Genomic DNA, 12775 nt, shown 5'->3' with positions numbered 1-12775 from the left:
CAGTCTGTTTCCAAGGGGCCTGAGGGAAGAAAGAGGTTGCAGCAGGGAAGGCAGGGAGGGAGATGAGCTTGCTGATGGCTCTCGGTGTGCGGGCAGGAGGTGAGCAGTGGAGCTGTGCTGTAAGTAAAGGATGTCCCCAGTGGTGTTCAGTGGCAGCTGCTCCCTCAGCCCCACCGGTGCACACCTGCCTGCCTCTCAGCTGGCACATATTCCCTTGGTCCCCTCCTGCACCGCAGCTCCGGCAGGCACAGCTCCAGGGGCTCGTACAGGTGTCACAGTGCCTGCCAGCCTGTGTACCTGCTGGCTGTAGAGGCTGGGGGCTGGAAATGTGCGTGCTTTCACAGGTCTGCATCCTGCAGCCGAGTGACTGATGTGTGTCAGCTCTTCCCTTCAGCTGCATTAGCACCTCTGTGTCTGGGCTTTCTTCTCTGGCCTTGCTGCAAGTGCAGGGAGGTGGCACAGCAAACTCCCCACTGGGATGGATGGAAATAACTCCAGTAAATCAGCTTGTGATGCCCTTTATTCCACCTATAAACAAGGAGGGAGCCATCCTAACCTCATTCCAAGAGAAACAAAATCTCCTTATTCAGCTGGATGTTTGCCATTTTGTAACAAAGGAAAAACAATCATGCCAAATTGCTTGACTTCTTGGGCTCAAACTCAACAGAAAACCTGTCACAATTACTGGCAGGGTATGCATTGCAGAGTTACAGGCATTTTATGACTACTCATCATCCTTTTTATGTAGCACATTATCGTGTGTCCGGTTTCTACAAAATACTTCAAATACTTCATTGCATCTCCATATTTCCCTCTTGCTTAACTGGGAGGCAATCACACAGGAACGAGAGAAGTGGAGGAGGGGAATGAAGGGTAACTGAGGGTGAAGCCGGCCTCCTTTCTTAGCCACATTAACACTTTAAAGCAGTCACTGCTTGGGCTTTGAAGGATTGCAACATCTCAGGCACCATTCTCTTAGCTGACAGTGCCACTTGACGTTGGAGAGGTGTGATGACTCCTAGTCACAAACTGAAAGGTAGCCAGATACCTTTAAGTGAATCTATTTTATCAGTTTTTTCAACAGGAAAAGCTAATCCCTGTCATTTTAAAACTATCGTTTATCAGCCACTTGTACCTTTAAATCAAGCTGTATCACATATCTTACCTGCAGTTTTAATGATTTTGAAGGTGTTTTGAATAAACTGGGAATTTTATTTAGGTAAAAGTTATCTTTTGGGGATTTCTTCTGTCTGAGATGATCTTCCAGTGGAAAGGTCTGTTTAGCCCAGGGGAGGAAATGCCTTTGAAGCTCCACCTGTCTGTGAGGAAAAAAGTGGTTAGGAAGGAAGGAAGGATGAAATTCTCTGCAGCTTCCAGAGCAACAGCTGAAATAAACCTCTGTGATCCCCACATCCACTCTGTGCTTGAGCAAGTCAGAAGATGGAGGCAGCCAGGGAATCCTCTCTGTGAAGATGACCTCTCCCTGTGTCTTTCTAGCCAAAGCAAACAGGAGCTTGTCACTGTGCCATAAAACTGCACCCAGCCCTGGGAAAAGCCTTCCTGATGCACAGCACTCCTTATCCTGGAGGAGATCTCAGTGCCACTGGGAGTGGGCTTTGCCTGCAGAAAGTTTGCTTACTGGAAGGTTAGGAGAGGATTTGGTGATTCTGAGGGTGGCGTGAGGACAACATGCATTAATGATGACCCTGAGGCTGAGAAGCAGAACACCATTAGCCCATCAGAAAGAGCAGGCAATATCTAAGTGACAGTGGCATAAGAGAAAAACATCTTTATGTTCCCAGTGGTAGTTTGCCATAAGAGCTCCTTTCTATAGTTTTCCTTCTTTTCTTCCAGGATTCATTTTATACATCTCAACCCTGAAGTAAGTTAAGTATATAAAAACACACAAGAGGTAAAATAGTACAATATAAGACTTACTACCATTAAGGAGAGGAGGAAAAAAGGTGGAAAATGATGCACTGTTGAGGGTTTCCTGGAAAGCAACTGATTGTGCATTTTTATCTTTATTTCTGAAACATCTGTGCAAGCCTCAGTGATCCCAGTAAATAACTGCTACTAGAATATAAGACTTTTCTCTGCAGGAATTCTGCTGTGTTGTAGCTCCAGTTCTGAATCACAGAAAAATACAGGGGAGGATATTTTTATGTTTTAACATGCAACATATTAGTGTTGGTGCATCACTGCACATGGGAATCTTCAAATGCACACCACAATCTTCCCATACCTCCAGGATCTGGTAACAACAGTGCAAGTTGTGCTGCTGACAGTTCCAGTATGCAAAAATCACCATGATGCACTTTCCTTAAAAACCTCTGATGCTGGAGGAATTTTCCAGACTATATAAGAAGTTTCTCTTTAGCAGTCTGGCTGTTTTCAGCTTCTGTCTTACTCACACATTCTGTGTCAATATTAAACTCTTCCTAGAGTTTGCTCTCAGTTGAGGATTGAGAAGAACTGTCTTACCAAATTCCAAGTTAATCTGAACATTTTTGGTAAGAAACCGTTCTGGTATGTTTTAAATCAAGGAAGTGAAATTTGAAATCAGATAAGTGCCATTTTTCTGATTAAAACTGCACTCTGCTGAGAGGCTGGGAGGAGAGCTCAGAGGTGGAGGAAAGTTCTCCCATGGGCAGCAAGAAGAAATACCCAGTCCATGTGACTGGCAATGAATTTTCAGAGTCCTGGTGTGACCAGCTGCTCAGTCAGCATTTACATCACTGCAGCACATGAGTGGGAAAGGTTTTCCCTTTGTTTTGTGCCTTCCTTGAAAGGTGCATTTCAGAGCCCAACATGAAGCTGTAAGTGCAAACATTTGCTTTTCTTAGTTATTATTAGCATCCTTATGCTTGTAAGATTCCAGCTGTGATGGGAGAAAAAAGGCAATCTCCTAGGAGAGCACAGCACACCAGAAACCCAGGGGGAGTTCCTGGTTTTCTAAATGCATTAAAATGTAACCGTGTAAGATCTGCTTTGCACACTGACAATTTTAACCCTGTTTCTCTCTTGACTTGCTAACCATTCTTGTTGCTAATTTGTAGTAGAAAGAAGCAATTCTGACTGCTGTGGTGAACTGTGATGGATAACACGGTGTGTCAGAGGGCAGCTGATCTCATTTCAGCTGGGAAATGTGAGGTGGCTCATTTCTCAACACAAGATAACTCTAAAGTTTTTGAGTTTTCTTGTGAAGCTGTAGATAGAGAGGTGCAGCTTAGTGCTCCTGTGATCTGGCACAGGCAAAGGCCACTGAGTGTAAAAGCAGGTCGCTCCTCTCCCATCATATTTGTGGGTGTTGTGTGGCTCTGGAGGAAGGCACGAGCTCTGTGTGAGGGTGTGATGGGCTGCAGCAGGCAGTGGATGGAGACAAAGGGAAAACCACCATCCACAATGCTGTGAAGTGTGGAAAATCCATGGCATTGTGAGCTATGTGTGGTCTCAGAGCACTTCAGGTCCATGCCCCAGGAAATCTGCCAAGAAGGAGAGGAAGGGCTGTGTTCTAGCTGACAACCCTATGAGCATTTTTTTTTTGCATAGTTTTAGCTTGGTGCTCTCACAAGTTGTGCTTCATATTCCCTGTAGAATTTGTTAACTCACAAATTGGACCTCAGTGTCAAGGGGTCTACCTGAGACATGACCCAGCACTGGGTATTTCAACAGCAAGGGCAAGCAGCACTCCAGCAGGAATTCTAGAGCTGAACCTCATCTTTTAATGGCAACCTTTGGAAGACATTTCATCTTTATTACTGCGGGAAAACATCTTCAGAATTTTCCTGATTTAGTATTCTATCTTAAGAACAAAGGGAGAAATTTATAGAAGATCAAACGGATAAAAATAGACTGAAAAGACAGCAGATGCTGTTGATACACTGAAGAATTCAGAACCTTACATTTGGTGGCTATTTTGTTTGCTGATACCACAGTTTTAGTGTTAATAAACAACACCAAAGTTGCACATATTATGAACCCTTTTTTATCTCTTGTTTCTTGTGATAAGTACAAATAACTCCATTTTGAGTTCCTTGCTTTAGGTTTTGTCATCAGAAAAATTAATGATGATGTTGTCTGAGGTTTTTTCACTTCTCAATTCATGTTCTTAATTGTGAAATGAGAGATGGGGAAGGACCATACATATAAAACTTTTAGCTGGGATTCTTTAAGATTTGGTACAACACAGTATTGACCAAAGATAAGTTTGGTATTGGCCAAAGACAAGTTTCTTGGCCTGAACTTCAGTGTGCAATTATTCAAGCATTCACATAATCCACCTCTTCATCTGTTTGGAGTCAGAACTCTCAGCCAGCCGAATTATTGCTTCATATTCTTTCTACCAGTAAAAACTTAAATAGCTAAACAGCAAAATAGAATTCTGAATACAGACTTGCCCCCTCTCTCTTTCCCCTTCTTTTCCTTACAGTCTTTTCCTTAGATGTTAAGGGTGAAAAAGGTTAAAAGTGGTTTCAATCCTTTGTCTCTTAATATTTTTTTATGAACTGTCTGATCAGGTTAGTAAAGTACAACAAAAACTACAAACTCCTTCCAAGGGAATGAGTGCTCTTTCCTAGGAAAGAGGAGCTGTTTGGTCATCCATAAGGACAGATACTGCACTGGACATACAGAGTTTAATTTGCTTGATTTCTCTTGCTCCATTAATTATTTCAGGGAAGCTGTGGGTAGTTGGTTTTCCTCACAAAATTTTTCTGGAGTGATGACATCCTTTCTCCATCCATCTCTTTGTAATGGGAACTTGCTGCCTATTTTCAACCAGAAGTTGATCCAGGTTTCAAGATGCTAAAGACATTAAATTTATATGATTTTGTAAACACAGGTGATCACATAGAGCAAAGATGGATTGCTAGCTCTTGAGCTCAGTCCTTATTTGGTGCTGGAGAATTTCCCCACATTTCCAGCCAGGGTGATTGCCCCTCTCAGAAGCTGGGAGAGAAATATGCTGTCCTAATAGTTTTAGTAGCAATCCAGAAATACGAATGTCATTTGAACAGGACTCGGTTTTGAACATGAAAGTGGATATTCTTATATTTTTCCCCTGTTGCAAGCAAACAGTGTGACCTAACCCCTAACTGCAAAGTGGAAGTCATCTCTTTTAGTTTTGAGCTGTGTATTGGCCAGCACTCATCCGCCTATTCTAGAATCAACTAGAATATAATAGAATCAACTATTCTAGAATCGTCTAGAATCTATTTGTGGCAACAGGGGCTTTGACTGGCAGATAATTAGATCCAAAGTGCACATTCCTATGTGGTTATGTCCTCCCCTGTGCTGCATTAGGTTCAGCTTAGTGTCGAGATGAATGAGAACCAGACTTCTAATGCGTGTTTGTCTTGCCTTTGGTAATGCTCTCTCTTCCTCCTCCATTTCTTTCTTGATGCTTGGAAAATGCTTTTCTTCTTGTCTGTGTATGAGGCAGTGAATTATAAGTACTAAATGATTTTGATATATTAACAGAGCACTAAGGTCTCTTAGGGTGAGTTAACCTCTTTACCCCTTAACATCAGCAAGTAGAAAAAGGTGTTTCTTTAATTTAAATTACCTGCAGTACTTGAAGATAACAAAATAACAAAAGTTATTTCCTTTACCATTTTTTTTCCTTGGGAAAGTAGAATTCATCTCTCTCTCCCTCTGACCTCAGTAACATCTTTCCTCCTGGGAAGAGAGAAAAAGCAGAAAGTATCTCCACATAATTGTTTTTCTCCCCTTTTTTCTGTTCCCTTTGTGACTGGTACAGTAATGCAGTGACCCCATATTATATCCAGTGTCAGCTCCCAGTCAAATAGAATTCACTCTTTTTTTCAAAGCCAACTCACAGAAAATTCATGTGATCAGATAGTTTTACTTCCCTGAAAGGACTAGACATGCTGCACTTTCTGTTTAATGTGCTAAGCATCTTCTTGCTTTACTTTGCTTTTTAAAGTAATGAGAAGCTACCCTAGCACAGTCATCACGGATACTCTAATGATCATGAATGTTGTAGAAAGAATCTCTGTCATTTAACCTCGCTAACATGTATTTTACCCCTGTGGTAATAATAATTAGTACTTCCTAGTAGCTGTGAGTTTGCTTCATAGTGAAATTTCATGTAAATGAAAATGTGGCAGCTGCATGAGGTACGTGGTTGTGGTTAGGCTGTGAGTCAGCTTGTCACATCTGAGAGGGGCTCTGCTCTCGGGGCTGGCTCTCTGGCACTGCACTCCCCTGCAGTGCTGAGGAGGCACTGCTGCTAGCCAGGTCAGGCACTGGCAGCCCTCCCCAGCTGCCCAGGGTGCCTTTGTGATCCAGCCAGCCTCAGGACACACCTCACTGCCTGTGCTGCCTTCTGCTGGCTCCCAGGGCGCTGGTTTGACGCAGCCAGCTGTTTGTGCTGCCCCCGAACGCGCAGGAACACATCCCCTGCAATCCTGTTTGTCTGCATCCACGAGCCCATGCCCTGTTTGGATCCTGTTATTTTCACTTGGCTCCATATGATCAGATATATACAGGATGTGGCCTTCATACGCCGCAAGATAAAGGATCCATCCGAGCATGAAGAGACGTCCTGGCTGCATCTTGTGCGAGAGGAGCCTGTGCTGGTTATGTAACTGTCCTCGATGTGCAGCATCCCTGCCTGTGCAGCCTGCCAGGCACTGCTCAGGGAGGCACACACGCTCCTCTGCAGCCCTGCTCCATGCACAGAGTTACACACATTAGGGGAGCAGTTGAGTAGGCAAGATTAACAGTGGAACTCAAATGAAGGTGCTTGCCAGGCTTTCAGAGTTTGCTGGTGGTGTTCAGAAATCAGTAATGCTGGCCTCTCATAATTTTTGAATGAGATCTACAGATACAGTGGTTTTGTTTATATTTCTGTGGCTCTTACAAGGTCAGTGAAGTTGAGGTATGAATCCTTGTCACTACAGGCTCATAAACAAGCACAGCTGGATTAGATTGCTAGGATTCAGTAAAATTGCATAAGTTCAACCCTTAAGCAAAAGTTGTGAGCTGAGGCACGATCATCTTGTAACTCTAACAACAATTTGACTTTTGTCTTCACCATGTGTGTGTTGAGATACCAGGCCAGTAATTCACATGTGTGATTGAGCACAGCGTCCCTTTGCTTTCATGCTCCCAGGGAAACAAACTGTGTTATGCTTTAGCAAATTTGGCATAATTCATTCTGTGAGCAAACCGAAAATGGAATTCATTAAAGACTGACATATGCATATTTATTTTCATGTTTTTTTCTTCCACAGAATGATATTACACCGTTGCATGTTGCATCAAAAAGGGGAAACGCAAATATGGTCAAACTCCTACTTGATCGAGGAGCTAAAATTGATGCCAAAACAAGGGTAAGCACAAGTGTGAGTGTGTGAATTATTGCTTCTGACCTGTGTGTTGCTGTAGAGCTTAAATCATTCATCTTCCCAGCAGGCTACTACAGCTGCACGGCATTTATTTTTTATGAAATGATTGCAGTAGGATACTGACATTTTACATTTCTGACAGCAGTGTGTAAAACACCAAGGACAGCAAAGCTCAGAGCCAACCATTTTCCATGTTCCCTTTCCAGTGTTTAATCAGGAGCTGCTTTTATCTACTTGCAAGTAGAGGTGAATGTACAGAAACGTGCTAAAGATGAGAATTCAAAATCCAGAATTTGAATGCTAGCAGGGTAACTTTGCAGTGTTTGTTTGCCTTTCACTGTCCAAGGCAGTGTCACAGAGGATGGTGTGGCTGAGGAGCCTCCTGCAGCTCAGGCTCTGTGTGAGGTGTGCTTGGCTGCTGCCCGGGGTTTGTCAGCACATGTGTCAGGCACAGGGATGGCTTCCATCAGGCTGACACCCAACCCAGTGCCCTGAGTGACACAGAAACTCTGTACATATGGTTATGTCTAAGTAGTTAAAACCCAGCCAAACCAGGGATATTTTATTTAGTTACACAGCAGCAGGGAAAAAAAAAAAAAGGAAAGAAAAAGAAAAAAAAGAGGAGAGAAGGAAAAAGTCAAATGTTTGGAAGTAGATCTAGAAAATCCAGAACTAGTGGTGCTGTGAGCTGTCAGGGTAGTCTTTACAACATGCTCCTGTGTGTGCGAGGTAACTCTCCAGAGCTGTCCCAGTAACTTTCTGACAATTATAATTTTCTTGAAGTATTGATTTATCACCTCTACCTTTTCCATTCTGAATTAGTCTGTATAAGTTCTACCTTTCAGAATCATTCTAAACATATGAATAACCTAAGAATAGTTTTTCTACAGTTCTTCCTGTATTCACAGGTTTTTGTTTGGTTACTGTAGTCTCTGAGATTTCCTGCAGTGCTTGTTAGGCATGGTTTTTTTCTCTGTTGAATTCAGAAACTGGGTCAATCTATTTTGTCATCTCTTCGTTCTCTCCACATGTTTTTCCTTGCTGCTTCTATTTTACCTTTAGTAGCAGATGGTTTATTTCTAAAATATTTCAGTTTTGTTTTTTTTTTTTCTCATTGGGCAACACGGAAGAGATGACTTTTCTTGGGTAATGTGGACAGTGGGTATAGTTTCCAGACTGAAATTCCAGCCTCCTCTGTGCTGTATAGGGGTACCAGGCTGAGGGCTGGGATTCTGCCTTGTGGTGGGGAGGGCCACTGGTGGTGTTACAGATGTGCATTTGGTCAGAGCAGGGAGAAAGGGAATAGGTGGGGGATTAGCTGCTTCCATCTGCAAGTATTTGTATGGCCCACTGCAGCCCAAATCATTAGGGACCAGCACTTTAAATAGTTGGAGTCGAGTTGGTTCTTCTAGTCAGGAAAATTCGTGCTCTGCTTCATTTCCTATATCACAAGCTCCGGGGTCAGACAGTGGGATAATTTATGTAACTAAAAATACAGGCTGGGACGGAAACAGGATCTAGGAAGAGGGCAGAAGCATTAACAGCTCCTGAGCCTGGCACAGCTTCCCAGCGAGGCAAAAGGCAGCGATGGCTGCGGTTCACGGAGCGGAGGCTTGTTTTTCTGGCTCCCCCAGGGACTGCCTGCTTCCCCAAACACCCACCCTCTCCAGAGGCCAGGAGGGGTTTGCATCACTCCTCCTGCTCGTGCTGTGCGTGGGTCACCCAAGGCTGTGCTGGCTGGCAGTACCAGGGGATGGTTTGGTGGCAGTACCAGGGGATGGTTTGCTGGCAGTAGCAGAGGATGGTTTGGTGGCAGTACCAGGGGATGGTTTGGTGGTACCAGGGGATGGTTTGGTGGCGGTACCAGAGGATGGTTTGGTGGCAGTACCAGAGGATGGTTTGGTGGCAGTACCAGAGGATGGTTTGGTGGCAGTACCAGGGGATGGTTTGGTGGCAGTACCAGGGGATTGTTTGCTGGCAGTACCAGGGGATTGTTTGCTGGTACCAGGGGATGGTTTGGTGGCGGTACCAGGGGATGGTTTGCTGGTACCAGGGGATGGTTTGCTGTGGTACCAGGGGATGGTTTGCTGGTACCAGAGGATGGTTTGCTGTGGTACCAGGGGATGGTTTGCTAGTACCAGAGGATGGTTTGGTGGTACCAGGGGATGGTTTGCTGGTACCAGAGGATGGTTTGCTGTGGTACCAGGGGATGGTTTGCTAGTACCAGAGGATGGTTTGGTGGTACCAGGGGATGGTTTGGTGGCAGTACCAGAGGATGGTTTGGTGGCAATACCAGGGGATGGTTTGGTGGCAGTACCAGGGGATGGTTTGGTGGCAGTACCAGAGGATGGTTTGGTGGCTGTACCAGAGGATGGTTTGCTGGTGGTCAGGGAGAGAGGGAAGCTGTGTGTCCTGCCTCGTCTGGCTGTGCTCCTGGAGCCTCACACAGCTCCAGGACCGGCAGAGGGAACTGGTGTGGCATTGCAGTTTCCACACCCAAGCACGGAAGGAAAAGAGTTCCAGTTCACCTCTGAACATCCAAGGAAGATGAGGTGGAAAGCTGTGTCCGTCTTACTGCGGTTGGCCCAGTGCCAGCACAGGGGCACTGCTGGATCTTTGGAATGTTTCTCCAAGCCTGTGGCTATTTCTCTTGGGCAGCAAGCCAAATTATCCCTTCTTGATCCCTGTGTACTTAAGAACGAGCTCAGAGTTGCTCGGTGCTTTTTGGAGTGACTTAGCAGGTGCTACAGGTTTCTGTGCAGTGTGCATGACTTTTGTTCTTTTGTTGTTGTATGGTTTGTTATTTTCTCTTTTATTAAAACCTTTGCTTTACAAAACCCACCTGAAGAGCCTTCTCACAAATATCCTTAAGCCATTTCTGAGGCCAGCCCTCAGAGCTTGATGCATCTTCGTGGGGCTCAAAACACTCTGGCCACCACGCAGCCTGTATCCCACCAGTTCAGAAATCAGCACCTAAAGCAAGAGAAGGCTGAGAGGAATGTGAGTGGGTGAAAAAAGGGCATTGTTTGAGGAGTGCCTGCCTGGTTCTCATATTCAGCAGCAAAGATTAATTGCTCTGAGCTGGCACAACACATGTTCCTGCTAAATCTCTCCCGTTGTTCCAGCCTGACCCAATGTTGTTTTACAACGCTGAACAATTAAGATACGTCAACTTTGCAGATATTTCTCTTTTTTTTTGTAAGCACTATTTTTGTTTTCAACGCCCCAGATATAGAATGGCCCCACAAAAATACAGGATGACAAAGGCTCTGGTCATATCCTTTACAACAGCATCACCACTGCTGAATGCACTGAAAAGAAAGAGCAGCTGGGGCTGTCTTTTCTGATACCTGTGTCAAGTCCTGCTTATCAGCTGGGTGCCCAGGCAGAGCCCAGCCTTGTGTGCCCTGTGAGGGGCAGGTACTGAGCACACACACAGCTTGATAACATGTGGGATTTGCATGTGAAAATAAGTGAGTTTCCCAGTACTATATTTATAAATGCGAGATCTTTCTCTTTTTTCTATTTTTTAAGAGATGAACAGAATTTATATATGTTAGAGGTAAGCAGATTTTTTTTTCTGTTAGGATAGGTTTTTTTGTCTTGGACATTATAATATTATTTAGTTCAAAGACTGATTATATGAAATACCTTCTTAAAGGTAAGTGGCAAAGGTTCTGTACCTTCATGAAAGAACAAAACAAAAAAAAACCAACCAAACAAAAAAAAAACAAAACAAAAAAAAACAACAACAAACTTGAAATTGCTGGTTCCTATTGCTCAGGGGGAGAAATTCTTAGGCCTTTGTTTCCCCTGTTTTATGTCTGCATTTCACCTTTGCAGAATGCAGAACACACTGGTTGGTGTTGTTGACCAAACACTAACAGCCAGGATTTGCTCCTCTGACTCTTAGGTGGGACAGATTGAGTTATTCAGCTGGCATTTTGGGGTCTGGTCCTGCAGTCCATTCTCTAGGGGGTACTGGAATACTCTCCACATAATTTATTTTTATTGTTCACAAAAATAACCATTTTATAGATAAATTACCATTAAGCCTTTCCTGAGTAATAAGCAAGATGAGGTAATGATTTCTCCTCCTTAGTCATTGACATGAGCATTTGTGTTTGCTGCTGACAGATGGTCCAGGAAGCTGTAGTGCTGAGGTACTGCACAAAAGGTTAACGTGAAGGGCTAAATCCTTATCCTGTTTAAATTATTGTAAAAGTAATCCAGGAGCTCCCACTTTCTCTGGATTCATTAGGACTGGGATTTCATGAGCACCATTTTACTCTTACACACCTCCACACTGTAGCTGGGAGTTAGACAACACGTGAAGCACATTCCAAAAATTATGTTAAAACTATTTTGAGACTCAGACATGTCTCTTTTTTCCCCCATTTTACTTCACGCTGTGTTGCATTGTTTATTTTAACCAGCTGCTCATCTTCCCTCAGTTGTCTTTTTTGTGTGTGAGCTGTCTAGCAGCTGGTATTTGAGGCTGGGTACTGAATTCTTAAGGGTGCCCCTCAAGAACTGTGTGCTGCTAGGGCAGCTTTAATCATTCTGGTTTTGAGCTAAGATTCTGGGCAAAGGCCTGCTAATGCCTCATGTAACATGTTTACTGAATGTTGCCCTAATTATGTTTTTCTGTCTTCCAGAAAAGACTTTTAAAAATAAAATTTAATTAGAGAGGTTGATTAAATTAGCTTGATTTGCTTTGGCTGTCTAATACTGTATATGCCAAAGTGAATTTGTGTCTGAAGCAGGCAGCAAGCAAGTTTTAGCCTGGATTAACAATAAGTGTTTATAATCTTCATTCTACTGATTTTATAGCTAAGTAACAAGCCCAGCACTCATATCTGCATGAAAACATGTGGGATATGCTCTTTGAAGATGCATCAGATCATGCATAAGCTGCTCCAGAAAACCCACATGTATTAAGATACTTAGACATTAAGAAATAACTACAACAGCACTGCCTTGGCACTCAGAGTGTGCTCTGCAGGGAGAGCCAGCCCTGTTTGTTGCCCAGAAGGGGCAGTTTGCAGTGGAGTGGGGAATTCAGGAGGGCTGGGCTGTGGGACAGAGCCCTGCCAGGCTGGGTGTGTTTGTGGAGTCACCCAGCAGCCCTGGGCAGGCAAACCCCCGAGGCTGCAGTAATTGCTGCCCTGGGAGTGTGTGCTGTCACCTCTGGCGCAGGGGACAGGAGTGCCTGGTGCTCCTGCCAAGGCTGGGGACAGCTCCAGGAGCTGCCTCGAACTGTGACAAGCTCTTGCTGAGTATTTACATCACATTTAAGTTTTTGCTGGGTGTTGTGCTTGGTTTCATCGCTCTCTGACGGGGCTGGAAGCTGATGCTCAGTGATGTGAGAGCTGAGCTGCTGAGGCTGCTGAGGCTTTGGG

General features: G+C 44.2%; 1 protein-coding gene across 12 annotated transcripts in view; it reads left to right on the top strand.

Annotated features, from left to right (window-relative positions):
• Positions 1 to 12775, top strand: part of ANK3 (ankyrin 3) — a 347448-nt gene that overhangs the window by 218453 nt on the left and 116220 nt on the right. For all 12 annotated transcript variants that reach the window (XM_063406078.1, XM_063406085.1, XM_063406077.1 and 9 more), the window contains one exon: positions 7260 to 7358. In XM_063406078.1, coding sequence (XP_063262148.1) covers positions 7260 to 7358 — 99 coding nt within the window. The remainder of the gene's footprint in view (positions 1 to 7259; positions 7359 to 12775) is intronic.

Source organism: Prinia subflava, chromosome 9 (assembly GCF_021018805.1).
Source record: "Prinia subflava isolate CZ2003 ecotype Zambia chromosome 9, Cam_Psub_1.2, whole genome shotgun sequence".
In the NCBI taxonomy this organism is placed as follows: domain Eukaryota; kingdom Metazoa; phylum Chordata; class Aves; order Passeriformes; family Cisticolidae; genus Prinia; species Prinia subflava.
This window is presented reverse-complemented; position numbering and strand designations above follow the sequence as displayed.